Source organism: Catharus ustulatus, chromosome 4 (assembly GCF_009819885.2).
Source record: "Catharus ustulatus isolate bCatUst1 chromosome 4, bCatUst1.pri.v2, whole genome shotgun sequence".
In the NCBI taxonomy this organism is placed as follows: domain Eukaryota; kingdom Metazoa; phylum Chordata; class Aves; order Passeriformes; family Turdidae; genus Catharus; species Catharus ustulatus.
Window position 1 is genome coordinate 15,992,481 of NC_046224.1, and position 27,184 is coordinate 16,019,664.

Below are 27,184 nucleotides of genomic sequence, written 5' to 3' on the forward strand. Positions count from 1 at the left end.
TGCTTAATCATTAATGATTCTGTCTACCTTTTGGCTTTTTAATGACACCAATATTCCTATTAGAAAATCTTTTTTTGTTATGTTTTCCATATGAAAGATTCATGCAAATAAGCAAGAGGCCTGACCACAAGGGAAAGCCATTAAATTGTTAAATCAAGATGTTCACAAACACAAAAGGGGAAAAAAAAAAAAAGAAAGAAAAAAGAAGAGTTATTCAGTTGTTGTCCAGCTCTGGAAAAGCTATAGAGAACAACAATGCTGGTATCCATTGTGACAAAGGACATTTTTAGGTTCTTCCTTCATAAAATCCTCAGAGTAATCCTCCTAAGCAGTGAGCTTTGGGATTCCCAAGTGAAGTGTGGAAGTCCAAGCATGAAAGACAACATGACCTTAAGAGGTGATTTAAGGTAGAAAGGAAAGTTTATAAAGTGGAGCTGCTAGTGTGATGGCTTAAATAAGCACTTTGCCAAGCATCTGGCATGCAAAGAAGTAGGATATCTCACAGTGTCTGGGATCAAAAGGTAATGTTTTATCTGAAATCTTAGGGGTAGATTTATGATAAGTTCTTTGGCAATCTCCATGGTTCTCAAGTCACTGATGAAAAAAACATATGCCCTGGAGAAGGGGAATTACGGATTAGAAGAAGCACAGGTAATAATGCACAATTAAACTGTATCTAGTTAAAGCTATGAATTGTGAACATGTCTTTAGAGGAGTATGCAAATTGCAGAGTAACTGTAGTCAGGAGAAAAACAATTTAGGGAATTCCATTGTGGGTTCTTCCTCCATGACTGCTTGTTTGTCAGACAATGTTCTTTATTTGTCTTTACCATAAGTGATGGAGCCATTCTGTCTTTCACAGCACTGCCATTTGCTGCTGGTTTTTAAGGTGAAGGGTAAAAGCTCTTCAGTGTCTATGATGATAAAAATAGATCTGTTTTTAGATCCTGACATGTTGTTAGTAGTGTCATAGTTGGTTTACTTGGGACAAAGTTAACATAGCTTTAGCTTTATCAGGAATTGGGAGTCTGGGAAGGGTGGAAGCTGCCTGCCCTGGAGACAAGTGTCCCAATGTCTAGCTCCATCAGCACAACTGGTGAGATCCAGATTGAAAGTGTGTGGTTGGGATTTAGTGTGTTTAGTAACAATTAAATAACATACTTGAACTCCAGTAATGTTCAAAGGGTTGTAAGGAGATTTACCATGATTAACATAGATACAGAAGGGTTATTTTTGTCCTGTTAAGTACTGGTGTTTCCCCATGCAAATATGATGGGGTTGCACACGTGCTTTTTGCCATTTCTAGTTTTTAACTCAGTTTCCTTAGATTTTACATTAAACTAAGTTCAGGTAGGTAGAAGCAGTAACTGGCAGTCTCTAGCTCTGCTCTGAAAGGAATTTTTGGCCACTTTGTCTCGGAGGGGGATTTTGCAACATACCTGTACGTCCAGGAAGAAATGGTATTATATAAAAGAGCTACGAGGAGGCTCCCTAATCTACCTCCAATCCTGGGATTAAGGGAAACATCCGCTTTGTTGTACAAGCTGTTTTGAATTAGAAGTCCAACCTTCTGCCACGCCTTCTAGCCTGATGTATCATCCTTCTTTTCTAAACACTACTCACATTCTGTTCAGTCTCACCAGAACTAAATACCTGGGTGTTTAAGTGCTTTTTATCAGAACATTTCTTACACGTGAGTATTCTTAGGAGCAAACTGAAAGTTTTCATTTGCTGTAGTGGCTGATGCTGTAAGATAACACAACAAAACTGCTGTCTTAGCAGTTACATGGTGTCAGCTTAGCTTTTTGAAATTTTAAGTCTTTCAATTTCAGTTGTCAAATCCTTAGAGTTCAGGTGCGACAGTCCCGTTACAACTCACAGAGGATAAAATGCTGTAGAAAAACTGAAATGGGTTTTTTTGGTAGCCTATAAGATGCATCACTGATGATACCTTTACTACGGGGTCAATTCTCCTAAAGTTTACAGTGCAATAGTAAGTGCAGTAATTACTGTCATTGAAACACCACTGTTGCCTTGTCTTACAGAATTTATAGCTTGTTTTAAAAGAGCAATAGCATACAGATATTGTCGTGCTTTTCTACAAAAGTTGACTCTGCTAGAGAGCTTCTAAAGCATTTTTTCAGGGTAACACCTACTGTCACAACCTTAAAGATTACCCAGTGTGCAGGTATTTAGAGTTTGTGTGTGTTACTGAGTTCATAGACTTCTCTAAGACTGAAGGGCGGGGAGGTTTTTTACTCTAAATTCTCTGCTTTATTACAGATTGCCCAAAAATCACAGCTAGCACCTGCACCTATGATTTATAACTGATTTATATTGAGCTATTATAAATTTTTGTGAGCAATCGGTAGTATGGCAGCCACCAAATGGGTGTATACTGTTGCAGGCTACTAGAAACTTTTCACTAATGAAGCAAACTTTCCCAAAAAGTACTTTCCAGTAAAACCCCCAAAAAAGTAATAATGATAGAACATTTACATGCACATATACAAAAACTTGCATTAATACCAGTATCAAGCTTATTGGACAGATGTCAGAATGGGCCAAACCATCCCAGATGTAGGAGGACAAACCATATTGTCCTGGGTGAGGGACCATGATCTCATAGAAAGTTTGTGAGAAGAGTTCATCTTGTTTAGGAAAGGAAAAGGTTGTGCAACATGCAAAGTTCTTGAAGGGAGAAGTTTCGATTTGAATGAAAATGGAGTAATATCAGAGAGAAGTAGGGAAGTGTAGGACACTACTGCTTTAGCAGCCAATAGATGCTGTTAATTTCTGTATTTCACCCAGAATAGCCAACAGACATTGTTTTTTCTTGTCTCAGGTCAATTATTTTTTTTCTAGACTGTTTTCTTTTTCTTGCAGATACAACAGCCAACGACAGTTATCAAGTTTTACTTTCTCAGGATGTTTTTCCTCTTTTCAGACTATTTTTCACCTTTTCAGATGACAAGTCGCTGTTGTGGTTCCTTGTTTTTGTGCTTATCACTGGTGTGTCAGGTTTCTAGGTACCAGGCTATGCATTTCAGAGAAGCCAGCTGCACTTCCCAACAATGCTTCTGGTTCCCAGGCCTAGTTCCCAGGCTTGCCAGTGTTTTTTTTTGTTTTGTCAGTGTTTCAGCAGACAGTTTCTTCTTTTTGTAATGTCTCCCCTCTAACCAGGTCACCTTTATGGCTGATCACTTTACCTGAATGTCCAGCTAACACATGCACACTAGCAATATTTTAATGTTTCTTGCCCTGGAGAAGATAGTGGGCTGTGATGGATATGCCTGGGAAGGAAATTACAGAAACTGATTAATCTGGAAGCTTGAAGCTTGACCTTTTAGGTTTTACCCTTTTGTGTGTGTTCAGAGTGGGGAGCATGTTTGAATTTTTACTGATTGAAAATGAAATCCAAGGAACCCTCCATTCTCATCATCAAGGAAAGTACTCCTCTGTAAAACTCAGTAGATAGATACCATGGTGAAATGTTCTTACGGATTCTTCTCAGGGGTCCGTGACCTCTGCTCTTTGTAGCCAGCTTCACTCACTCTACAGGAGGACTCTTCAGGGATAGAGAAATTTGCTTTAAAAGCGTAGTTCAGCTTGGCCAAATAGTAGATTATTTCAGGGGAGAGAGCAAGGAAGAACTTTCCCCCCCTTCCTCTCTCTGTGGTTTCTGTTGCTTAGCAGACTTAAGAGTATTTAGCTAACTGAACACGAAAGGTCTACAGTGCCAGACCACACTGCTGCCAAAGTAGCAACAAATACTGCTTTAAGGACTTGATGGGGTGGATTTGAATTGCAGTCATGTATGGGAAAGTTAGGAAATGCTCTGAAATGTGAAGCTATGACAGTTCTTAAGGATTGGATGTTGTATTTTTTTTTGTTTGTTTATAGGAGTTCTGCCTCTTTCAGTGTGTGCCCTTTAACTCTGCCTCTTTCCATAAAGAATATTTGTCACTGTTTGTCCTCTTTGGAGGACAAGAGGTAAAATTTCTGGAGGTTTTGTTTTGGTTTTAGTAGTACAAGATGTAGCGTAATCAGAACAACTGGAATTAAGGAAGCTGGAAGATATGACTTTCAAGGACATTGAGGTTAATTTGTAATGTGCGTTATTTTCTTATGTACACAAAATGCATAGTCACTTCCTCTTTATTAAAACAAAAAATGCGTAATGAAGAAATTTTTTCCCTTTAATGGTCTTGAGAAGATAACATCTCTATCAAGCTGTGGAACTTTCTGTGATATCTTCATGATATTGCACAAGTTCCAGTGCATTTGAAGTGCAACAGATGTTTCCCCTCAGCTGTGTGCAGGCTGTTGTTCTGGAACCAGGCAAGCCCTTGAAAGTAGGGTAAATTATGAATGTAGTTTTCTTGTTGGATTTAAAATTCCTTGTGGATATGTAATTAGGAACAGCTCCATGTGGATGTCTACCCTTCTAGCCACATCTTTCCATTTATTTATAGGAGAGACAATACCTGCTGCAACAGTGACATTTCCCTACCCTTGGGGATTCTCAATTTTAGTTGCTGGAAGATAATGTGGTTTCTGTGCTCCAGTTCTTCTTCCCAGGGTCACTAACCATCTCACAGTGGGGCGATGGATAACAGCACCCCTTTCTCTTTGATGGGGTTTGTGGAGTTCCGTGGTGGAAACCATCGTGTTGTCCCTTTGATTCATGGATCTTCTTCCCATCTCTCCTAATTCTGTGCTCTAAAGCTCTTATTGCTGCAGGAGCACAGAAGTCTCCCACCAGCAGATGAAGTGACACACTGCACCAGGGTTTCCTGCAGGGCATGGAGAGTGCATCAGTTCCTCTGGACATCTGCACTATGGCTTCAGGGCTTCTCAAGAAGCATAGTGACTGGAGTCAGAGAGGCTCAGATATCAAAATTCTCTGATTATCAAAGATTTAGATGGCAGTGTGTGAAAAGAAACAAAAGAGATTGTGTAATGACCCTCTGGAGGGTAGAACAGTATACCAATCTTATAAAACAGTGTAAAAAACCTGAACCCCCTGTGTTTGTGATGATAATGGAAATAGCAAGTAGTTTCTGTTCTGACTTGTTGTAAACTGGAAATACACCTACTGTTCTACTATTGATTGTTGTGATTAAAACCACCCCAGAGAGCAAAATGTAGAGTAAATTTTGGTTTAAAAAGGAAAAACCGGAGATTCCCATTCTTACTTTTGCCTTATCTCATGTATGCCTGTCTGGGAAAAGTTGTCAGTAATAGTGACCCCATTTTAACTCTAGAGTAAAATAAGGTCTTGAGCAAGGACACTGCCAGTGACAAAAAAGCAAGGCTAATTAGCCACAAAAAAGCCTTGTGCGTACTTGATACTCACTTCTTGTGAAAAACCGTGTGAGAGTGTGTATGTGTTTGTATAAGTAAATATGTGGGTATATATATAATTATTACATGGAAGTTAGTAGGGCACAGAATTACCTTGCAAAAGTAAAAATTTTACCTTAGTTTCTTGTTTCACAACCCTTTCTTAAAATTATAAGGTGCTGAGGTTCTTAGAGGGACCATCTGACTTGGTGCCAGAAACTGATGGGCATGGGTTTGTATGGCATCATATAACTTCTGAGATGGTTTTGTGTTTTCCCACCCACAGACATGAGGGAAGAAAACAGATACTCTTTTTTTTTGTTATGACCGCTGGATTTAGCAATAGACAGCCTTTCCTGCTGATTATTTCTTTGGGAAATGAAGAGTATGTTGTATTTAAGTAAAGGTAGCTTGTACCAAGGGCTTTTTTGCATCTTGAAAAGAGAACTTTAGAGTTGTTTTCCTCCTTGCTTAACAACTGTAATGAAACATTTTTTACTTGATACAGCTGTGTGCTTTTTATGAAGTCTGTCTAGCCTTTGAATACTTGTTTTTTAATGGTGAACATATTTGGTATAGCACAGCTAAAAAAAAATCCCCCACACCTAATCTACCATAATTAGATTTTAAATTTCTTATAGAAATACTTCAGGGTAACTAAATCTTTGTCTTGTTCTTTAATTAACAGAGGAGGAGCTCAGGAAGCTGAGAGAAGAAACAAACGCTGAAACGTTAAGGCAGGAGCTAGAAAAGGAGCGGCAGAGGAGATTAGAACTGGAGCAAAGAGTCAATGAAGTACTTAAAGCAAGGTAAGAGAAACATCGTCACTGTAAAGCTGAAAGCTGAGATCTCTGACTGTCTCTGGGAAGTGCTGGTAAAAGCATATGTTTCCAGCCTAGGTGCTCTTAAATCAGTAGTTCACAGAGTGTGCAGCTGTCTATGTTGTCTTGTAAAACTACAAAATTAACATCCATATGCATACAAGTTACTTGGCCATACATACTGCTGTAGCTACAGAAGTGCCACGACACTTTCTAGTTGTGATATTCCTCATTTCATCTCTTCTGATGCCCTCCCTCTGGGATGTTGCCTGCCTGGAGCTACTGTATGCCAGAGCCTTTGCCATGCCATTGCATATGCTTATCCTTCTCAAAACCTATGTCTTCTCCAGACTGCCCAGTCTGTGTTATTCTTGTTCTAGCAGCAGCAAGGATGTCCCAGTGCCACAGCAAAGCCCTAAATGCATGTGAGTAACTGGAATTTGAGCCTTCCTTGCCACTGCAATGACAGATAGAAACACCTCTCTATGCCCCTAGGTCCTTTCAGCCTCAAGGACATCCATCCTGATGATGCAAAGCATGACATTTGATATTGTCTTTCCCTACTCTGCTTAGCTACATAGATCTTAAGATCACAGCAGTTACTTGGGGGCCTGGTTGTTCCAGACCCCTTGTGTACATAGCGGCCTGTTTTATCTTCCCCAGCAGTAGCTGAGATTACTTGGCTGAGCAGCAGGGTCTGTGGCTCACTACCAGGTGCTGTCATTGGGAGATAGTGCAGGCTGAGCTGGTGATCACATGCTAAGCACTGCCACTTACTTAGAGGTGACAAGCAAGAGCAGACGGGAAAAACGTTCTGCTTGGATATGCAGTTTCCCAATGCCATGCAAACTCTTCCCAGCCTCCTGCTTCTGTACTCAAATGCAAAAATTCCTTTCTGCTCAGGCTAGCAGTCCATGTCCACTGGTGGCAATGGAAGTAGGAGCTATTTATTTCAGTTTCTTTCTGTTGTCTGTCTACATCCTGATCCAATGGAATCATAGAGTTATTTAGTTTGGAAAAGACCTTTAAGATCATCAAGTCCAACCCTTAACCCAGCACTGCCTAGGCCATCACGAAACCATGCAGTCAAGGGCCACATCTACATGTCTCTTAAATATCTCCAGGGATGGTGACTCAACCACTTCCTTGGTAGTCTGTTCCAGTACTTGAGGACCCTTCTGGTGAAAGAATTTTTCCTAATACCAAGTCAAAAACTCCCCGGTGCAACTTGAGATAATTTCTTCTTGTCCTATAGCTTGTTACCAGGGAGAAGAGGCTGACCCCCACCTGACTACAACCTCCTTTCAGGCAGTTGTAGAGAGCAGTTAGATCTCCCCTGAGCCTCCTTTTCTCCAGGTTAAACACCCCCTGTTCCCTCAACCACTCATTGTAAGCACACACACATACTTACTTTATGGGTGTCAGAAGGTGCATTGCTGTCTTTCACTTCAGTCTCTATTTGCAGACCTGTTATCCATGAATTTATTTAACACTGTTAATTGCTGGAGCTACCTTCCACTGGAAACTATGGAAGCAATATATTACACAGGTCCCCTCTTAACTCTAAAGAAGCATTTTGTTTGCTTTCCTTTTTAACAGATTTTATTGTGGTTTCAAAAAGTGCCCCGTAGTTACAGCATTGTAAGATGTGGTGAATTACTGTTCAGCATTCAGTTTACTTGCCATCCTTAATGAGTCCTTTCTTCTCTTACATTCTCTCTAGACTGAAGAGTTCCAACTTTACCACTGTCTCTCTAAGAGTACTCCATCCCTTTCAGCAATTCATTTGCCATTCTTTAACTGTTTTAAGACTTTGAACATTATTCAGAGTGTTGGTGCACCAAGGCTTTAGATAAAAGATAGATTAGACCTTTCTTCTTATTCTCAGTACCCACTACAGTGGGATTTTTTAGGTGGCGTTTCACAGTGATGGTTGTCCAAAATCGCTGGTTCTGTGCAAGGTTAGTCTGTGCAGTCAGCTCAGAGGGGCTCTTGAAGGTCCTTGTGGAAGAGTCTGGTTCCCAAGCCAGCACCACAACTGTGAAATGGGAAGGTGGTCCAGACTGCTCTGATCTGGACTATTTTTGAGTGACATTTTAAAGTTGCTCTTGCGACTGAGAGGTGAGAGTGCATTTTTACTGCCTTGCTGGTTGGTCTGGCTGTGTACCTAGACTGATGTTGCCTGATAGACAAAGAGGAGAAACTTGTGCCTGATGCATGCTGAGAGTGTCTGGTAGCACAGTAACAGCTGTACAGAGCCCTGAGCATTGTTTCCTGCTGTTGGTAGATGAAACTGATGCCTTGACTTGCTGCCTTGAAGAAGTTGCTCGAGATGTGAATTCTACATGCTTGTCTTTAGTGCTGGCAACAGGCCTTGAGCTTTGTCCCAAGGACAGCTATGCCTGGACTCCAGCTCATGCACAGAGAAGGGGAAAGAGATCTCATGGCTGGGTCCTAGGGGAGGATGAGGAGCTGTCTTCTTCTGCAGGAAGGTGCTCATCATCCTGCTCTGTTTCAGAATAATAAGGCTGACTCAGAATCTGATCTGGCCCACTGCAGCTTATGAGTACAGGTTTTACAGAGAAAATAGATGAAAGGTCTTTGTTTATCAATATTTGTGTCAACATCTGTGCCTTGCTGGACTGCGGACAACAGCAAATCTCTAGCAGGAGTGACGTTGCTAAATTAAAGTAGGATGACATGGCTCCCTTAGTGCCATTTAGGTATCCTAAGGATTACATTAGTCCTGTCAGCTTGGGTATTGCACTTGGGGATTACGTTCAGCCAATTATCCTTTCTACCCAAGTGTTTCTCTAGCTAGTCTTACTGCTGTTTTGTGACAGGCAGGATGAATAAGGTGACAACAAATACAGACTTTGAAATATCAAATAAAAAAAATCAAAATAAGTCTTTGAAATTTTTTCAGTTTCTCTCTAGGAGGGGAAAAATTTGTCCATGATTTTTCCTTGACTTGTGCTTCATTCTGTGAAATTCTTCACTGCTTAATATATTTTGCACTTCACTGTGGACGTTTTAAAATAATTTTATTAGGACTATAGGTGAAATGTTGGCTTACATAGTCAAATGTATAATAGACCATATTTATGCCTGATGGAAATTTAATTTTATTAAGCAAAATAACTGCACAAAGTTCTATGTGCGTATGTCAGATTCACCCTTCTTCTAAGGTAATTGTTTGCAGTTCTAAAATAGATATTCATACGTCTCCTGGTAGGGGAGGGAGCAGCTTTGTGGTACTTAGTTGAAGCCTGGGGTTTGCATGTACTGTTCTTTTTGCTTGCAGGAGTACACTGCTAATGAAAACCAATCTATGCTGTGGTATAAGAAAAAAATTTTTAAAAGTTGCAGTATTCAAAAGTATTTGTGAGGCAGATCAACACATCTAGCAATATAAAACATGATTAAAAATGTTTGGCAAGGAGAAAAGTTCACAATCTCAAGTTTTTTTTCCTAGTGAAGAACATGGGCTTCCTTCGTTGAGGTCACAGTTGTGCACAGGGAAGAGGGCAGAGTGGAAGAAGAGGATTTTTGGTGCTTTTGTTTGTCATGGTGTTTATTGTTTGTATATCTGATTATTCAGAAATATAGTGGCCTCAGCTGAAGTTTTCCACAAATGCAATTCAGAGCATCCCAGCATTTGGTATGGCAGCTGAAGCTTATGACATTTTGCAAGCAGAATGATGCATAAATAATCTGAATAGTTTGTGTGAGCTGTTACTGCCATATTTTGCAAATTATGAGCTACAATCATGCAGAAAAGAAAAACAACAAAAAGTTTTGCAACAAAACTTAGCAACAGCCGTGTAACTTATGCAGCACACCTTGTTATTAGTATCATTGTGAACTATTTTTACAAGGACCAAATAAGTCACCATTCATTGTGGATGAGAATAGCAAACATTCTGAAATGTTTGGTGTATTTTAATGGGAAGGAGGTGGAAAACATGAAAATTACTTAACTTGGTTTTTTAACAGCTCTTCAGGGTAAGAGGCCATGCATACCTGAAAGATATGTTTTTAAGCTAGGCTAAGAAAATACCAGCTTATGTTTTGTGTGTTTGAGGTTGAAATATGCTTTTGATGGAAGTATACACATTTTCAGGTTGCTCAGAGCAATAGGAAAGGTGTTAACAGCCTTGAATATCTTCTGCAACAGTGGCTGAAAAACGGTGGTAGGTTGCTTGTGAACTTAGAGTTAGCCTGTGAGAAAACTGCTTTGAATATGTCTGAGAACATCATGGCAATGACTCTCTCTACCTGTTGTATCCAGCAACTCTGGTCTGCATCCATTTCTTTGGGGAAGTCTGTTGATTCACACACATCTCAACTTGCAGCTGTATTCAGGGCCTAATATGCACAAGCAAAAAATCTTTATTTAAGGGAAATGGTCTTCAGTATCAAGGTTTGCTTAAATTCTGTGTTATACTTGCAAATAAATAAATAAATAACACTTGGATGCTGTTCCATGGGGCAACACTGAATGGACCCTGCATCAGAGTGTGCTAGTTGCTTTTGAGTGGTACATGAGTCCTGGTCATGAACAGCTCTTACATTCTTTAATATGGATGCTTCCCTGACCTCACTGTATTAAAAAAGAGAGAGAGAGAGAAACAAAAAAAGGCAGTTTGTGTTTGTCTCCTCTGCTGTCTGAGGTTGCTCTTACCCGTTTCAAACAGCCTGTGCTTTAAATGGCTGCAATCACTAGTTGCATGAATATGACCTAGTTTCATGTTGGGGATGTGTTAGTGTTGCCAGTTACACCTTTTTTCTGGGTGGAAAGTGTGGTCCAAGAGGAATTAATACAGCTTATTTTCTTAGGTTCAGGCTGTGGTTAGGAAGCCCACAGAGGAGCACAGTGTTGTTCTGGGGACTGTTTGTGTTTTTCAGCCTTTTAAACAATCTCCGGCATGAAGAATGGTTCAGAAACTTGGAAAGATAATTTCTTCCCTCTGTCAGTGGTCTTGATGAACTGCATGGTTCAACATGACCTGGTTTTGGAATTGAACTTCCCAGTAGGTGTGCAAGCCCAAACAATGAATTCTGAGCTTCCTGTCCCGGATCTGTCTGAAGTGGCTAATTATAACCTGTTTCACAGGTGCAGTAATGAGCTGTCATTAACCTGATGATTCGTAAAGGTCAGGTTCTTCATGGGGAAGAGGTAACAGGCAGATGGCAAGTAAGACATTGCCAAAGAAATGAAACAAGAGCACCAAGAAGGGCCAAAGCCAACTGTCATGTGCTGCTGATGGAGCCCAGTAAGGCTACTGTACAGAACTACTTCTTGATGAGATTTTCTTGGCTTTTTGCCTGAGAAACATGGGGAGAAATGACGCTGTGCTGCTTCTGAAAATAAATCCCAGCATGTCAAAGGAAGACCCAGCCTGAAGACTGACAACTGGCAGTGCTGGGATCTCGTCTTGGCTCTCACAGGAGCTCTTCTGGTGTGACACTACTCCAGTCAGTGCCTCCACACAGCAGGAAAGGGTTGAGTAACGGCTTCTGTCTCCATTCCACCTAAATATGTCTTCAGCTTCAATGAAACACAGTTCCAGTGACAGATTTCAGATGAAAATGCTCAACTGTATGGTGTAACCATCTGATGTGTGGCTGATAGAGGAAATCAAGACACTGCCGTGTAATAGTTGGTGCAAATTTGATCGTGTTTATTGCTGTCTTTTGAGAGCTGGAAATGGAGGAGATGCAAGGGTGTGGGAGAAGCAAAGATAGGTGTTTTTAGGTGAGGAGCCGTGGCTTATATAGAAACTGGGGGAAAATGGCACAGGGACCAAAGTTAGAGTTTAGCTGAAGAAAATAAACTGATGACTTTTCAGTTGGCTTTTGAAAGGAAGAGTTGCTGCAAATATAGAAACCACGGAGAAAAGTCCTGACAAGTCATGAAAGCAAGTGTCTTTCAAAGCAAAAAACATTGAATTCAGCTCATCAACACCAATAAATGTCGAGCTGTAATTCATAAATCAGTAAATTGCTTCTAAATGTTCTTTTTAGAAATGAACAAGGATGTGGAAAGTTCATTAAGGATGGGGAATGCTTAGGAAGGGAGGTAACAAGTTCTATAGTTTCTCCATATTCATTGATGTATGGTAATATCAAGACAGAACACATTAGTAATGACCTTTTCCGTGTGCAGACAGTACAGTGACATCTTTTCCTAACATCCTTTCTAGAGGAACAGCAGGAGGGAGGGCTGTGTACCCATCTGTATTGCTGCAATCTGCCCAGTGCAGTGGAATCCCTCTTCTTGCTCTTCATTTGCTGACCATGTTTCACTTGATTCCCTTCCAAGGAGCAAAAGATGAAAGGAACATTTGAAAGTACTTACATTGCCTGATAAGTGAGTGATCATGAAATTGCACAACTGACACTTTTTTGTTTCAAGAAGTAATCTCTTCAATCATACAGCTCCCTGTCAAGTAAAGCTTGCTGTGGCTGGTATTATGTTGTCAAAGCTTCTGCTTCATTAGAAAAATCTTTCTGTATGATATCTGCATGAATGACTGAAGACTTTGGGACTGAAGCCTGAAGTATTCTTAAGACAGATTGGCAGTTGGAGGGTGTGTACAAATGCAATTTGAAGCCTTGCACATGTGCAGAATGCCAAAAGCATTTGTGTTTTTAAGAATATGTTCACTTTAAATGGATCTTGACTCCTTTTGAAAGGTGAGACCAATGATGCCTATTTGACATATATTTGTAGAACATTTTTGTTGCAGTTTTTCAGACTATTTCAGTTTTTCAAGATATTTTTCAAGTTGGTTGTGATCTGTGTATTTTGAGAGCTTACAACGTAACATTTTAAATCATTCTTAACACCTGTTCCTCTTGTGAAGCTGAGTGGTGTTTGACCCTAGTAGTGATGGCAGAATTCAAGATTTGTGCATTAAATTGTGGTTTTGCTCTGCGGTGGTTACCAACTTGTGATACAGAATCCCTTTTACTTTATTGCTGTGGGAAAAGTCATAGCTCTGAAGAGTTTTCCTGGCAGGCATTGCAATGAATATACCACATGAAGGCATAAATAATGCAAGAAATTTGATACTACATTGTTGAGCAGTTGTAAGATGAAATTGAGCTGTTGGTGACAGGAATGGCTAAACCCCACCTCTCCTCACAGTGGGTGATATTTCCCAGGATCCTAAGTGCAGTGAATATTTGAGTCTTGTGAAGGGGCATAAGCTGTATTCTGTTATCATGATTGGATAATCTCAGCTATGGAATCCATGGGAGGTTCTGGTGCTTCCTTTACCTAAAAGGGAATTAATTCTTCCTCTGTAACATTTCACATTGTTTCTGTTTTCTTTGTAGGGCAGAAGAGATGCCTGCAGCTCAGCAACCTGCAAAGCCACAAGCACAAGCCAATGGAACAGGTGAGCTTGGTCAGACCTCTAACAGCACTTCAGTTCAGTCGGACTCTTCCCTTTCCCTTCCCTTTCCCTTCCCTTTCCCTTCCCTTTCCCTTCCCTTTCCCTTCCCTTTCCCTTCCCTTTCCCTTCCCTTTCCCTTCCCTTTCCCTTCCCTTTCCCTTCCCTTTCCCTTCCCTTTCCCTTCCCTTTCCCTTCCCTTTCCCTTCCCTTTCCCTTCTCATCAAATCTTACTTCTGAAGAAGCTGAATATAAATGACAATTCAAGCAACTTCTCTGTACATGATTCTGCATTGACTTTTTGTAGTTGACTTTGCATACCTGAGCAAAGAATTTATTGTGTATTGTAAGGCCTTTAGGTATGTGATGGAACCTGTTGGCTCACTTCATCATTCTTCCATGCCTTGCTGATCCTTGACTTACCAGAAAACAGGTGTAATACATAGAACAAATGTTCTGCTTTGTTCTCAATTGCAGTTCAGGTGTACCACTAACTGTATTACTGCTTCCTTCCTCTAAAAGAAGAGACATTCTGGAGAAGGACTAAGCTTAAGATCTATTAATTTTTTGGACACCTACACTGTCACCTACATTTTTCAAGCTGATGCTTATTATGAATTCAGTAATGTACTGATGTCTGAAGGAGCTAAGGCAACAGTCAAATTCTCAGTCTTTCAGTACTTTTACTTTCCTTCCTTGTGATTGAGACTTAAACTTTTAGATCTGTGGACTAAATCTGAAATTTCCTCTCCCGTACTTCCGCAGTGTCAGTGCTTTCTGTTATGTCAACTACAACCTGATATTTTTTTCTCTTGTCAAAATTTATTTCTCAGTACTTTCTGAAGTATTACCATGTGGAAAGCTACTTCCTGTTTTTATTCTCAAGTGGAAGTGTTGTCTTGGTTGTAAACAGTCACTAGATTCCCTGTTTTTCTAGATTTCATGGTAAATCATTAGTAAATAGTTTGATTCTATTTTCTGAGCACCAGTGGCTTTTTCTCATGAATTTAAATGCATCATTTTGGCTGTTATAATTGGCTGATTAATCTTCTGTACCTCTGTTTAATCATATATTAATTTCATGTAGTTCTGTACTAAATTTGGTCCTGGACTAATTATGACCAGTATCCTGTTTGTGACATTGCTGTATTGAGCTAGGTTCCAAATAGCCTGTTCCTTCTAGACCACAATGTAGTGAGTTACAGGTGATTTTGTTCTCACTTGCCATGCCTTAAGGCTTTTACCCTGATGATATTTCCATGTACCCCTATATTATGTTATATTTTTCCATTAAACCTGACGCACAGAAAGTGTGCATCATTTCATTATTTTGTTGTATGATTATTTGTTCCCAGGTAGTATTATGACTGTATATTCCATATATAGAAAATGGCATATGCAGCATAATTTCTGAAGGCTGACTTTAGAAAAAAAGGAACTGCATGTTTGTTTTTTTTTTTTTAATAGCTCTATAAAGACAGACAGGTACAATCTTCATAAACTATCAGTGGTTGGAAAGTGGAAGTAAAAATGCTTCTAGCAGAATCTTGCTTATGCTTCCACCTCCTTTTCCTGTCAAATCACTGTGGCTGCAGTGTGGTTGTCCAGCTCTCTGCCCAGGAGTGTTTTGCTTTGCACTTGCTTTTCTCAAGGTGACACTTCAGCACAACAGGGAGCACTGAGATTTACATCAGTCTTTTGTTTACAGAAGTCTCTTAACCAGAAAATGTTTTCACTGTGTTTGCTAAAAATTATTGTTTGTTAGGATGTTTTACTCTTAATATTTTGGGTAATAAGATGCTTCCATGTAATGTCCTAAGAGCAATGCAGGAGTCAACTTGAGTGTTATTTTACCAATTTAATGCAGCTGGGGGTCCTGTGAAATGGCAGAAGTAAATTGCAAGTTTCCACAAAGAGTGTTGGTGAAGGACAGGGAAGTACAGCGTGCTTCCCAGTGAAGCACAGTGTGTGGGAACAGGGGCTGGCATTGGATAAAGATGTCTTCTAGCATTATCCTAATACTTAGTGCTTCTCTTTTATAGATAAGAGTAGTCACACAGTCTCTTCAAGACTCCAGAAGTGGTTTGGTGACAAATTTGGGGAGTATGTTGAGGACTTCAGATTTCAGCCAGAAGAGAATACAGTGGAAGCAGAAGAGCCACTTAGTGCTAGAAGGTAAATCCCATTGTCAGAAATTGTTGGTGCCTTTACAAGTTGTTTTTTTCTCTTTTTTTTTTTCTTTTAAACCAACCTATGATTGGAGCAAATGTTTCAATAACAAATAATAACACCAAAAGTACAGAGCTACCTCAAAACTTTTGTGACTGCTTTGGACAAAACATGAGATTTTAAGTTTATCTGCTGTTTGAAATAAAATAAGATTTGTATTATTTACCAGGTTTTGTGGTATGCCACCCAGAAACTGTGAACAAAGTCTCAGTTAGGCTTGGAGAGCTTTTAAACGTCACTTTTTAGTCTCATGCTAGGTAGACTATATTAAGTTACTAGAAACACCTTTTGTAACAGGCAAGAGTGAAGCTTTATGCACATCTAGTTTATAACTGTGAAGAGTATTTCAGGAATCCAATGCACACAAGTGTGCACTAGTTATCTATTTAACAAGTTGCTTTTATCTGTTATTTTTCAGGTTGACTGAGAATATGAGAAGATTAAGTAAGTACTTCGCAGTATTTTATTCATTGTATTTGTTTTGGTTTCATTTGGGAGAATACCTGTGACTTCTCAGTGGTGTACTTGCACTGCCTTCAGAATACCTTTTAAAGAACAGTGTTAAGCTTTGGGTGGTTCCTAACTCCCACTAGGTTAGCCACAAAATCTAGATCCCTGTTGTCTGAGGAGCCTGACTCAGAGCTCTCCATAACATTGTCACCAGTGATTTCCAAGTCTTGATCTTCTCTTTGGGCTTGGTGTAGGCTGCTGAAACAGAGCAGATGGAAGCAGCACTTGAGTCCATGAGCTCTTCCAGTGCCTTGGGCATGCCCCTGCACTTACTTCCTCTGCTGCTTTGGTTGTGCTGCTGATGCTTGAAGAAATCCAGTGCTAGTTGCTTAATTATTTCACACAGGAAGACTGTTTGGGATAGCTGAGTCTCAAGCCAAACAAACTAGGACCGCAAGTCAGAGGCTGTCTTGAAGAAAGACTTCAAAAGTTGTGAGTTCTACTGCAAATAGAGTGAGAGCTTCTGAGACTCTCTGTGCAGGAGGTGTCATCACAAGGAAAGGCAAAACTGATGTGGTCTTACAGCAGGTGGTCTTGCAGCAGCTCTCTCCTGTTTCCTTGTGTTCCCTAGCTTGTTTGTCCAAGTAGTGAAGGAGCATAGATGAAGAGGCTGAAGCAGAAGAGGGTTTTAGGGAGCTGAGGAAGAACTCCTCTTGCTCTTGCTGGCTGAGTGTGTCTGTGTGTGGGCTGCTCCCAGCACAGGTCAGTCTCCCATGCAGTGACAGCAAGACCAAAGGTCTGCAGAAGTGGGAGTCAAACTTCTTCATGGAGTCATGTGCTGGGTTGCATGGCTTAGGAAGAATAAGCAGCAAAGTACTAGCAATGGGTAGAGTCCTGCAGAGATACAGCCAAGAGGTCTAGCCTGGCTTTAATCTAGCTGGTGAAGCAGAAGCAAGGGAGGGAAGGGCTCTGGATGTTGTCTACCTAGGCTAGTAAAGCCTTTGTTGCTGTTTCCCACAGCATTCTCCTGAAGAAGGTGGCTGATTGTGGCTTGGACAGGTGTATGCTTTGCTGGGTAGAAAACTGGCTCTTGGCCAGACCCAGAGAGGGAAAGGGGATGGAGCTACACCCACCTGGTCACAAATGGTGTTCCCCTGGGCTCAGTATTGGGGTCTGTCCTGGTTGATATCTTTATCAATGATGTGGACAGCAGAATGGAGTGCTCCCTCACAGTTTGCAAATGATACCAGGTTGGATAGGAGTGTTGATCTGATGGTGCGTAGGAAGACTCTGCAGAGAAAATCATTTAGGGACATGGTTTAGTGGTGGATTTGGCAATGCTGGGTTAATGGTTGAATGCAGTGATGATCCTTAAGGTCTTTTCCCACCTAAAGGATTCTGTGATTTTAAGTTGTTCCTTGGTAGCTTGTAATTCAGTCAGATTAATGTACATTGTTTTACTGTGAAACAAACTGGCCTGTACTGTGGTCATTGGGGTAATATGAACATAGCTGAGTTTATGGATGCTTTTAGCAACCAGGGTACCCTTATAAAGGATGCTCATTTTTTTTTTTCCTTTGTGGCACTCTGTCTCTCTATACTTAAGAGTTTAGACATAATCTTTGGTAACACTTTAAATGTCTTGGGTAACACTTTAGTTTTTGGAAATGCATTCTTTAATTGTTCAGTTAGTTTGGTGAGTTTAATTTTTTTTATTTGGATAAGCCTTTTTATCATTACATGTCCTGAACATTCCTATGGTTTTCTAATTTGTTTTTAATTTACAAATTATTTAACCACTGCCAGCTAATTCTAATGTTGTGTTTTTTCTCAACTTCCATTTAGAGAGAGGTGCCAAACCTGTTACAAATTTTGTGAAGAATATTTCTGCCTTATTAGACTGGTATTCTATCTACACTTCTGCTATTGCCTTTATTGTAAGTTATCCTACTCCTCTGGGAGTAGCAAGAACTTTAAAAAAGTTGCTGAAATTTGTTGAATCTGCCATATCTGAGTAGGGGTTGTGCTACAGTTCAATTCAAATCAAATAGTGTAATTTCATTTGACACAAAATACCAGTAGTGGTCACTTCTGTTATATAAAAGGAACCAATCAGTTAAATTTTGTTTCCTGGGTCTCTTGTAGTATAGTTCTATAATTGTTAAAATAACTTAAAACTGTCTGGGTATTGTTCACTCCTTTCTTGTTTCTCGTCTCCCCGTCCTGGTAGTTCAGTGGTTACTTCAGCCTCTGCAGTTTCTTCTTGTCTAGGGCTGAAATGCTGATAGTGCTTATGCTCGTAGTGGTTTGATGGAAATGCTGATAGTGGTTACATTTGATGAGAAGCTATTGTCCCCATCAGGGCTCTTTCCCATTTGTTAGGCTCATACTGTTGAGAGGCAAAATGCCTTGATTTCAGTAGGATTCAATGTGCAAATATCAGCTCTGTGAGCTAAGTTCAAGCATTTCTATGCTCTCTTAATGAGGTTTGGATGCTGCAAAGAGATATAAAGTATCTAGTGGAGTTTTGATTTGTTTTCCTTCCTCCTATTGTTAATTAAGTTACCTAAATTATTTTGGTCATAGCATATATGAAATGAATTTCTGTCAAAGGAATTACTAATTGCTGTGTGGTGAAAATGCCCCACACCTTTTTGTTAGATAATACCTCCCTGTAAGTTATAGAGCTTATGCTATTTTGCATGGCGCAGCTGAATGAATATTGAGGAGGATCCCTCCCAGTGCCCTCTGTCTGTCCCTTCCCCATGCCTGCAGATTTTTTCTCTTGCCACACCTGGTAAGCCCATTTTTCAGATAAAAACTGAAAGAAGAAACTTGAGCTGGTTTTTTTGAAAGCTCTGGGACCTTGGAGCCAGAGCAATGTTTCACTTCAGGGTTATCAGTAAAAACTCTAGTGTCTCTCACAGAGAGATGGTAGTCTCTGCTTTCAGAAGCTGGGAACAGAATGCCTTTTGAAGCTCTTTGTGTTTGTACTTTTTGCATAAAATAAAACCTGTTTTCTTGCAATCATTTTAGTCTTGGTAAAAATTGGGGATTTTTTTGACCTGAAATAATAGAGTAAGAGTTTATCCTGTTGCCCAGTATCAGGCTAATTGTTATAACTCCTCTTTATACTATGGCTTCTATGCCATTGCTGACCAGTCATAGTCATGTAGCAGATTCACAGATTTGAGGATTTACCTCTTTTTTTTTTTTTTTTTTTTTGCCTCCTACCCCTTCAAGTAATTGTAGTGTTGAAAATATTTAATACTCCATCTGAGGCAGCTGAGAGTTAGTTAAGTGTCATCTCTGGAGATTTGGTTCATTCTTCGTTTTGATTTTGCATTCCTGAGTGCAGGGCCATTATCAGTCATGGAGTGGCTAAAATTTATTAATTTTTAAAAAGATAAATTGCATGACTCTGAGCCCAAAAGCACAGTGGGAAGTGGTATTTCATGTAACTCACTGTACCCCGGTTTGTAATCCGCATCTCTCTTTGTTTTTTCTTCTTAATCTACAGATTTACATCAATGCTGTATGGCATGGCTGGGCCATTCCTATGTTCTTATTTTTAGCAATTTTGAGGTTATCCCTAAATTACCTCATAGCCAGGTATTTACATAAATACTAGCTTACTCTCTTAAGTAATGCTTTGTTTGAAAGTTGTTTTGTTATTCTTGCACTGAGTTGTAAAACTGCTATCTTTTCTAATATTTTGGGGTACAATTAACACAGTGTAATTCAAACTCAAATATCCTTAGTGTTATTGCTCAGTTTCTATAATCTTTTACAATTATTAGGAATTAACTTTGTATCCTGTGGTTTGGATTATCATAAACAATTTTGCATGCTCTCAGACAAATCCCTTAGCTCACTAAAATTCTAATATTTCTAATTCTGTGATGTTTAGAGTACTTGAGGAACAACACCTTCAGTACTGAAACTTGCTGTTTTTCCCAGCAGAGAAGGTTCACCTAGACCTAAAATGGCAGTTTTGCCTCTTTCCATAGCTCTTGATGTATTTTATCCAAAGTATCTTCCATTTGTAAATTCAGTCTCTTCTAAAAATTAAGTCTGGGGTTTTTTCCTAAATGCACCTTAAAATGTTTAGAGGACCTTAATGTACATATTTGCAAAATATTTTTCTGACTTCTTAATTGATACTTTCTGTTTGACATTGTATTCCCTGAAAATTTCTGGTGGCAAATAGACTTCTGAATAAGTTAATGTAATTTTCTTCACGTGAAAAAATAAGAGAAAAATATTCCTAATAATTTACTCCATGCACACCATTAACTTTTGTTGTAAAACTCACAAGCAGTGATTCTGTTTAGTATCTACTTAACTAATACTTTTAAAACTGACTATTGTTGGCGACTGTGTTTCTGTTATGTTTTGGGTTCTTTGTTAATTTGAGGATTATATTATTTACTTTAAGCCATAAGTGCTTATTGCAGAAAACTGCTTTTTAACCTTTTACAAATAATCTGAGTTATTGCTCTCTTTAACTATTTTTGTCATTTCTAGGGGTTGGAGAATACAGTGGAGCATTGTGCCTGAAGTTTCTGAACACATGGTAGGCCTTTGATCAGCTTCCCCTATATACCTGCAAAAAAGTTGCACCTTTAATCCTTCCTTTGTGTTTATGTGGGTGGTTGGAAAGGAAGGAAGAGCAAGCAAGTGAAGATACAGCATTTTTTTCTTTCTTTTGTGATTTAAAAGTCTTTGCTAACAGCACTCAAGTTCAGATGCTTCACCTTAAGTTAAAACACTGAGATGTGTTTAAGAAATTTAATTTCTGAAATTAATTTTAATTTATCAGCTTGGGACAAATTAGGTCCTGTGGGATCTTTTGAGAAGTCTTACATTCTGTTTTCTTTAAGAACATCAAGTCTGTCTGCTAGTTTAGCGTTGCCAGCCCCATCACTAGGTAATAAGTGACAGATCTAAGTGTCATTTAAATACTTCCAGGGATAGTGATTCCACTTCCCTGGGCAGCCTGTTTTAAGGCTTGACAACCCTTTTAATGAACAAATTTTTTTTGAATAGCCAATCTACATTTTCCCTGGCAAAGTTTGAGGCCATTTCCTCTTGATCTGTCACTTGTTCCCTGTGAGAGAAGACAGACCCCCACCTCATTACAACCTTCTTTCAGATAGTTGTAGAGAATGATAAAGTCTCTCTTGAACCCCCCAAAGCATTGAAAATGAAAAATAACCAGCAATGAAAGACATAAAAAGTAGATCTGAAACAAGGGGGGAAAATGGTAAATATAGGAACTATTAAAAGTGAGATGAGTATTGCTGAGAATGTTGAATGGTCACCTTGTTCTGACAAGTTTTGTAAAATATGTTTTGCCTGAGCTGCAAATCAATGGGTTGTCTCTTTCTTGCCTAAGGAGCAGCCAAAAGAGGACCTGACCGTGTCTGAAAAGTTTCAGCTTGTTCTGGACGTGGCTCAGAAGGCGCAGGTACTGTGCTGTCTCCTGCTGCCTCCTTAGAAACAAGGGGGTTCATAGTCCAAGTAGTCAAAGGAGGTTATGTACCATGTGAAAACAAATACCTAAAGAAGAAAATGCTTTTCTTTCAAAGAGAAGTTTACCAATGAACAGTGGAGATCTCAGTAAGATTCCTGGAGCTTCTGGAATGGCTGATGGTTCAGAGAATGGCTTGAGGTTCTCTGACTGCAGCTCTGAGCAAGCTCTGGAGGAGAACAAAAGCAACTTCTCACAGTTTTCTACCTTGTATATCTGCATTTAAGCTTCTGAGAATGTAGATTGGGTGGTGAATGGTAAAAATGTACTAGAGTGTGGATCCATATCCCAAATCTGTTGTTCATAAAACTGATGTAGGAGACTCTGTTCCTTTAGGATTTAGCTGAAGGCTGTGGTCTGTTTAGCTGTGTTAATTCAACAGTTTGCACTGCATCTCTAAAATAGCCTGTTTTAAAAAACTCCACCCCCACCAAGCCTTGAAATCTGCTGGTGCTGGAGAGGCTGAAGGAAGGTTTTCTCCCAGCTCCATGAGTGTGGTGAGGTAGCAGCTGACTGCACCATCCAGTTGAGCTGTAGCCTTGTGCCATACCTGATGATGTGCTGCTGTTGAAAGGGGTTTAACCTTCCCTTGCTAACTGGATACTCAACTCCTTCCTTCTGCTGGGGGTGGCGCATATGTTTGTATGGACACCTTTGGAAATTTATTGGGAAGGTGAAATTTTCAGGTGCTGACAGTAAGGATTGGTCAGAGAGTATGGGCTGAGTCCTGAGCAGGGGTCAGTTGCATCCCCATTTGTTGGAATTACTTGAAATCTGCTGTCTCCAGTGGTTTAATATAAAACCTAATAATGGTCTGTTTCCAAGAAGCGAATAGTCCTTTTGATGAACTCAGTTACCACTTCCTGAAATTTTGTTACTTACTAACAGAAGCTCTTTATTCTTATATTGATAGTTTAATTTAAAATATTTGCAGTAATGAAAATACTTTCCAGTCATGATAGTGGGATCAAATAGTTTCTAACAATCACAAGTTACAGAACAAGGTTAAATGAGATGAGGTTATCAAGTATCGCTATTCTGTTCTGTATTTACTCACTTGTGAAGTATATAAATGGCTAAAGATTAGTTTTAAGAAGTCATTTCTGGAAATTGCTTACCAATGAAGTCAGAAAGCTATGTATTTTTATTATGTGGACAAAAAACCCCAAAACAGTGCAGGACCCTGTTTTAATTCTCTTGCTTCTTATGCAGAACCTTTTTGGCAAGATGGCAGACATACTGGAAAAATTTAAAAAGTAAGTTATCAGATGTGTGATTTTCTTCCCTTTTAAAACAAGACTTGACCAATATCTGTAATGCTGGTAATAAAATTTTGCTTTTTTATTTTCAGCTTGTTCATGTGGGTCCAGCCAGAATTAACACAGAAGCTCTACATTGCCCTGTGGGCAGCTTTTATTGCATCCTGCTTTTTGCCCTACAGGATTCTTGGGCTTGCATTGGGTAAACACAATAAATAATTCACCTGTTACGGTCTAGACTTAATGGTTAAAACTTACATGAGCAGTAGAGGGAGAATTTTAGAGTTTAACAGAAAAAACCTGCATTAATAAATCATGCGATGCTTTAAAGTATTTTCGTTGTGCTTGGCATTGTTTGTCATGACCATTTTGGAAACCATCTCAGTGCATAATCCAAAACGACTAGATAATGCTTTTGCTTCTTGAGGAGGAGAAGTCTATGATGAGCTGTTAGCAGAACTCGGACTGTCAGCTATAAGGCTTCTGGAAAATCCTATATGTTGAGGGTTTTTTGCTCATACTTCCTTATAAATGAAATATGTAGCGTAACACAGGAGGCATGAAAATGGCAATGTAGGAAAAAATAGAAGAGTTAGTGGGATTCCTGGTAAAACTTTGAAGGATGGGCTGGACAAAATGAACAGACTACTGTGGGTCTGTTACAGATAGTCAGTCTCAGCTGGGAATTGAGAAAAGGGTTCTCACTACATCATGGGACTTTTTGCTGAGGTATGAAGCCCTGTACTGTGAACCAAGAACTCTTTTTTTTTTTTTTTGTTTTGTTGAAGTAATGATATCATCAAATGAGTATTACTTTTAGTGGCATTGAACTTCAGATTTTGTTAGCTTGAACATAAATGTAGGTTTGCTTGACACAGTGATTGAATTTAGATGTGTGAGGAATAATTGTTTGACTCTTAGGAGATCTGAATTGCATGCAGTGAAGTTTTGATAGAATATTTTAAGTGAATTTTGAATGGCAGAATGCAAGGAAATAACTTGTATAAGGATAGAGTTGGGACTGGAAGATAGAGTTCTATGTAGTACATGAGAGCCCTCTGTTGCCATTAAAATTCTAGCAGGAGCTGCATAGTTGAATGCTCTGTTGTGTTTTTTGTTTTGGTAGTATATCTCGTTTTCAGAGTGCTTCTGGTAATAAGGAACATATGTTTGAATTATTCAAATGTTCTTCTGCATAATAGTGACTGTGTAAATATTTAAAAGAACTGGGGATGGGAAGGAAAGAAAAATAATTTTCTGGTGTTGGAAGAAGAATTAAAATAGTAAACCAGGAGAATGACTTTAACTCTGTGACTAAATATACGTAATTCAGTTTCATTTGTGAACTTTTGAAAATATGATCAAAACAGTGATGTTCTTAATACCTCTTCAGCACTCAAACTGAAGTGACTTTTTTTTCCAGGACTCTATGCTGGAATCAAGTTTTTCCTTATTGATTTTATCTTCAAACGATGCCCCAGACTAAGAGCTAAGTATGATACTCCTTATATCATCTGGATAAGTCTCCTGACAGATCCTCAGCTCAAAGAAAGATCTAATGCTACAGTGTCGAGACGGGTAAGGGTAATGAATTTTTTTGTTCATATGTTCTCAGTCTCTGAGAATCAGATCCCTTTCTCCCTTTTCCTTTTCTCCAGTGACTAGAGCACATCAAAGAGAAGGTTAATTAAATCCTTACAATCAATGTTAGTTGATTGTAATGTCAATTTTATTTATTATTTTCAAGATTCACAGTTCTTCTATGCATTCTGTTTCTTGTATGAAAGGAATCAGTTACTAAAAATGTATATGTGTATATAGATATACTGTGAATCATGAAGCTAAACACACAAATATAGCACCATGCATGTTCATACCAATTTCTTTAACATACATTCTGTGTAATTCTGTTGTCAAATACAGTCTTTTTGTATCCACTTTCACTATTCTTAGACATTCTTTTTCAGTGGAAATTCACATACTTAGGTAAATTGAAGTTCAGTTAGTTAAAAAATAGATAGAGGCTTGAGTATAGCATGCACCTTACTAGTGGGATAATCCATAACAAAGATAGAAGGAAGTTTGCATATTTAGACATTATGTCTCATGATTATATGCATTAGGTGACCTTTTAGCACAGTGGTGATCAATGACTTCACCATGTTTGTACTCCAACAGTACATTTTCTTTTTGTTAAAATGTCATAGCTAAAGCACTAAGTATTGCCTTTTGTGAACCTTGGCAAATTCTTTTGGGGCCTGACATGGTAACTGAGTCAGGGTTTTCCATATCCCTGGATTTTTCAATGCTTATTAGTTTAAAAATTGAAAGAGTTGTAGTAAATCTTGAGCCTAATCCCATTTTAGCATTTGTTTAACTCCTCTTAGCACAATATCTAATTTCATTCACGGAGTTTCTGAATTCTGTCTGAAATGCACAGTACTGAGCAGTAATTCAGTGTGGGTGTACAACTGGAGAGCAAAAGGGAGATAAGTACATGAACCCTCAGTTGTTAAGAAGAAATATGGGACTTGGGGACATGGTGGAGCAGTACAGTTGAGTATTTTGGAAGGAAGTGGGCAAGGACAGCCTATTGCAGAAAGTGAGTCTTCTGTTGCTGTTTTCCAAGGGATGAGATGGGTAAATAAGGACTTGGATGAAGCCATCCATGGCCTGTACTTCTCTTGCTTACAGAAGATGATCTTAAAAGCTTCTGTGCTTCTCACACTTACAGGTCATCTTTCACATGTTGTCGTAGTTGCAGCATCATCTTGCTAGATCTCTCTAATCTGTCTTAAACGTGGAAAGATTCTGAACTGCTCAACTTGAGTCCATAAACTTAGAGAGTAATTATTCCTTTTGGCTTTTTTCCATGGCTTTAGTTTTGCAAGTAGAGACAGGGTTTTTGTGCTACCAGGTCTGACTTGGTGGCCTTGACTTGTCTTCCTGGGAAGGATGTGCAGGACTGCACTACCTGCTTCCAAATACCTTTGAAAACTTTAACTTGATCTCAGTAGTTCTAGAGAGCTTTCTTACCCCTTGAGAGATTTCTGCAAACCTCATAGTATGAAAAATAGATTTTTGTACTAAAAGGTACAAACCAAAGAGGGTTTTCCATTTTTTTCATAGAAAAGGCAGAGCCCAAAAGCATGTAGTGCCAGCATGTGTGCATTTGCTTTGGCTGCTTATCATTAAACAGTATACAAGACAGAGTAAACTTAGACACAATGCAATATTAATTGCCTGTGCCACCACTCCGACCTTGTGTCCTTAAAGAACAGTCCTGACAACAATATCTGATGGGTAAAGGTTGTGTGTCAAAAGCTGATGACAGATCAAGTGAAAAGGAATACATCCAGGTTGTTGGTGATATTTTTGGACAATCAGGACTGTTCCAGCATTACAAATCAAATCCAGTTAGATTTATGGCTTACCACAATGCTTTTGTCTTAGTAATTGACCATTGGTTGTCTCAAGCCTGAGTGGCAAGAGGAAACATTTGCTTCCTTTTACTGGAAGTAAGGGCAGAACTACTCAGATTTTCAGCCACCAGATGTGTGATGGTACTGAAGTTTAAACTCCATTTTTTAAATCTCTTTATATAACAGGTAGGTAGGAAGCAGTGTATCAGAGATCAGAAGTAGTCCTTATTCCAACACAAAACCTCTTAGACCTCTTGCTCTGATCATTTTTGTGTTTTGGGCCATGGGACTTCACCTGGTTGTGTGCATGTGCAGCCAAATAGCTTGTCTAAGAAGGCCTTCAGAAAGTTCTTTTCATCTTTAGTTGTACACAGATTGTTGGAGAAGCTGTGATTTTCCCTGGTTCCAGGAACTCAGCACTGCAGAAGTGAGGCAATATTAGTTACCATCAGCCATTTGCTTTCCATGTTAACTTACTTTTTTTCCCCCCTGAGGCATCATTGTCTTACAGGTGCCCTGAAAAGGTGGATGGCAAGTGCCCTCTGCTGTGCCTCTTCTGTCATTCTGGTTTCTAGTTAGCAGTTGCAGTTCACATGTTTTCATTTGCTTTGGATTTCTTTTCTTAGTCTGTAAATCCTGTGACGTGTTGGGTGCTGCCAATTTTGTGCAAAGTAAGAAGAAAAGCAGCTGAGGGCTGGTTGGCATTCAGCAGCATTGGGCCTTT

The 27,184-nt window shown here is 39.3% G+C and overlaps 1 protein-coding gene across 2 annotated transcripts in view; it reads left to right on the forward strand.

The window, feature by feature from the left end:
- GRAMD4 (GRAM domain containing 4) overlaps nucleotides 1-27,184 on the forward strand; it is a 75,273-nt gene that overhangs the window by 38,933 nt on the left and 9,156 nt on the right. For both annotated transcript variants that reach the window (XM_033058540.1, XM_033058539.2), the window contains exons 4-14: nucleotides 6,035-6,155; nucleotides 13,512-13,573; nucleotides 15,610-15,742; nucleotides 16,215-16,240; nucleotides 18,092-18,183; nucleotides 19,767-19,858; nucleotides 20,774-20,822; nucleotides 21,645-21,716; nucleotides 22,992-23,035; nucleotides 23,131-23,240; nucleotides 24,462-24,616. In XM_033058540.1, the coding sequence (XP_032914431.1) occupies nucleotides 6,035-6,155; nucleotides 13,512-13,573; nucleotides 15,610-15,742; nucleotides 16,215-16,240; nucleotides 18,092-18,183; nucleotides 19,767-19,858; nucleotides 20,774-20,822; nucleotides 21,645-21,716; nucleotides 22,992-23,035; nucleotides 23,131-23,240; nucleotides 24,462-24,616 (956 nt within the window). The remainder of the gene's footprint in view (nucleotides 1-6,034; nucleotides 6,156-13,511; nucleotides 13,574-15,609; nucleotides 15,743-16,214; nucleotides 16,241-18,091; nucleotides 18,184-19,766; nucleotides 19,859-20,773; nucleotides 20,823-21,644; nucleotides 21,717-22,991; nucleotides 23,036-23,130; nucleotides 23,241-24,461; nucleotides 24,617-27,184) is intronic.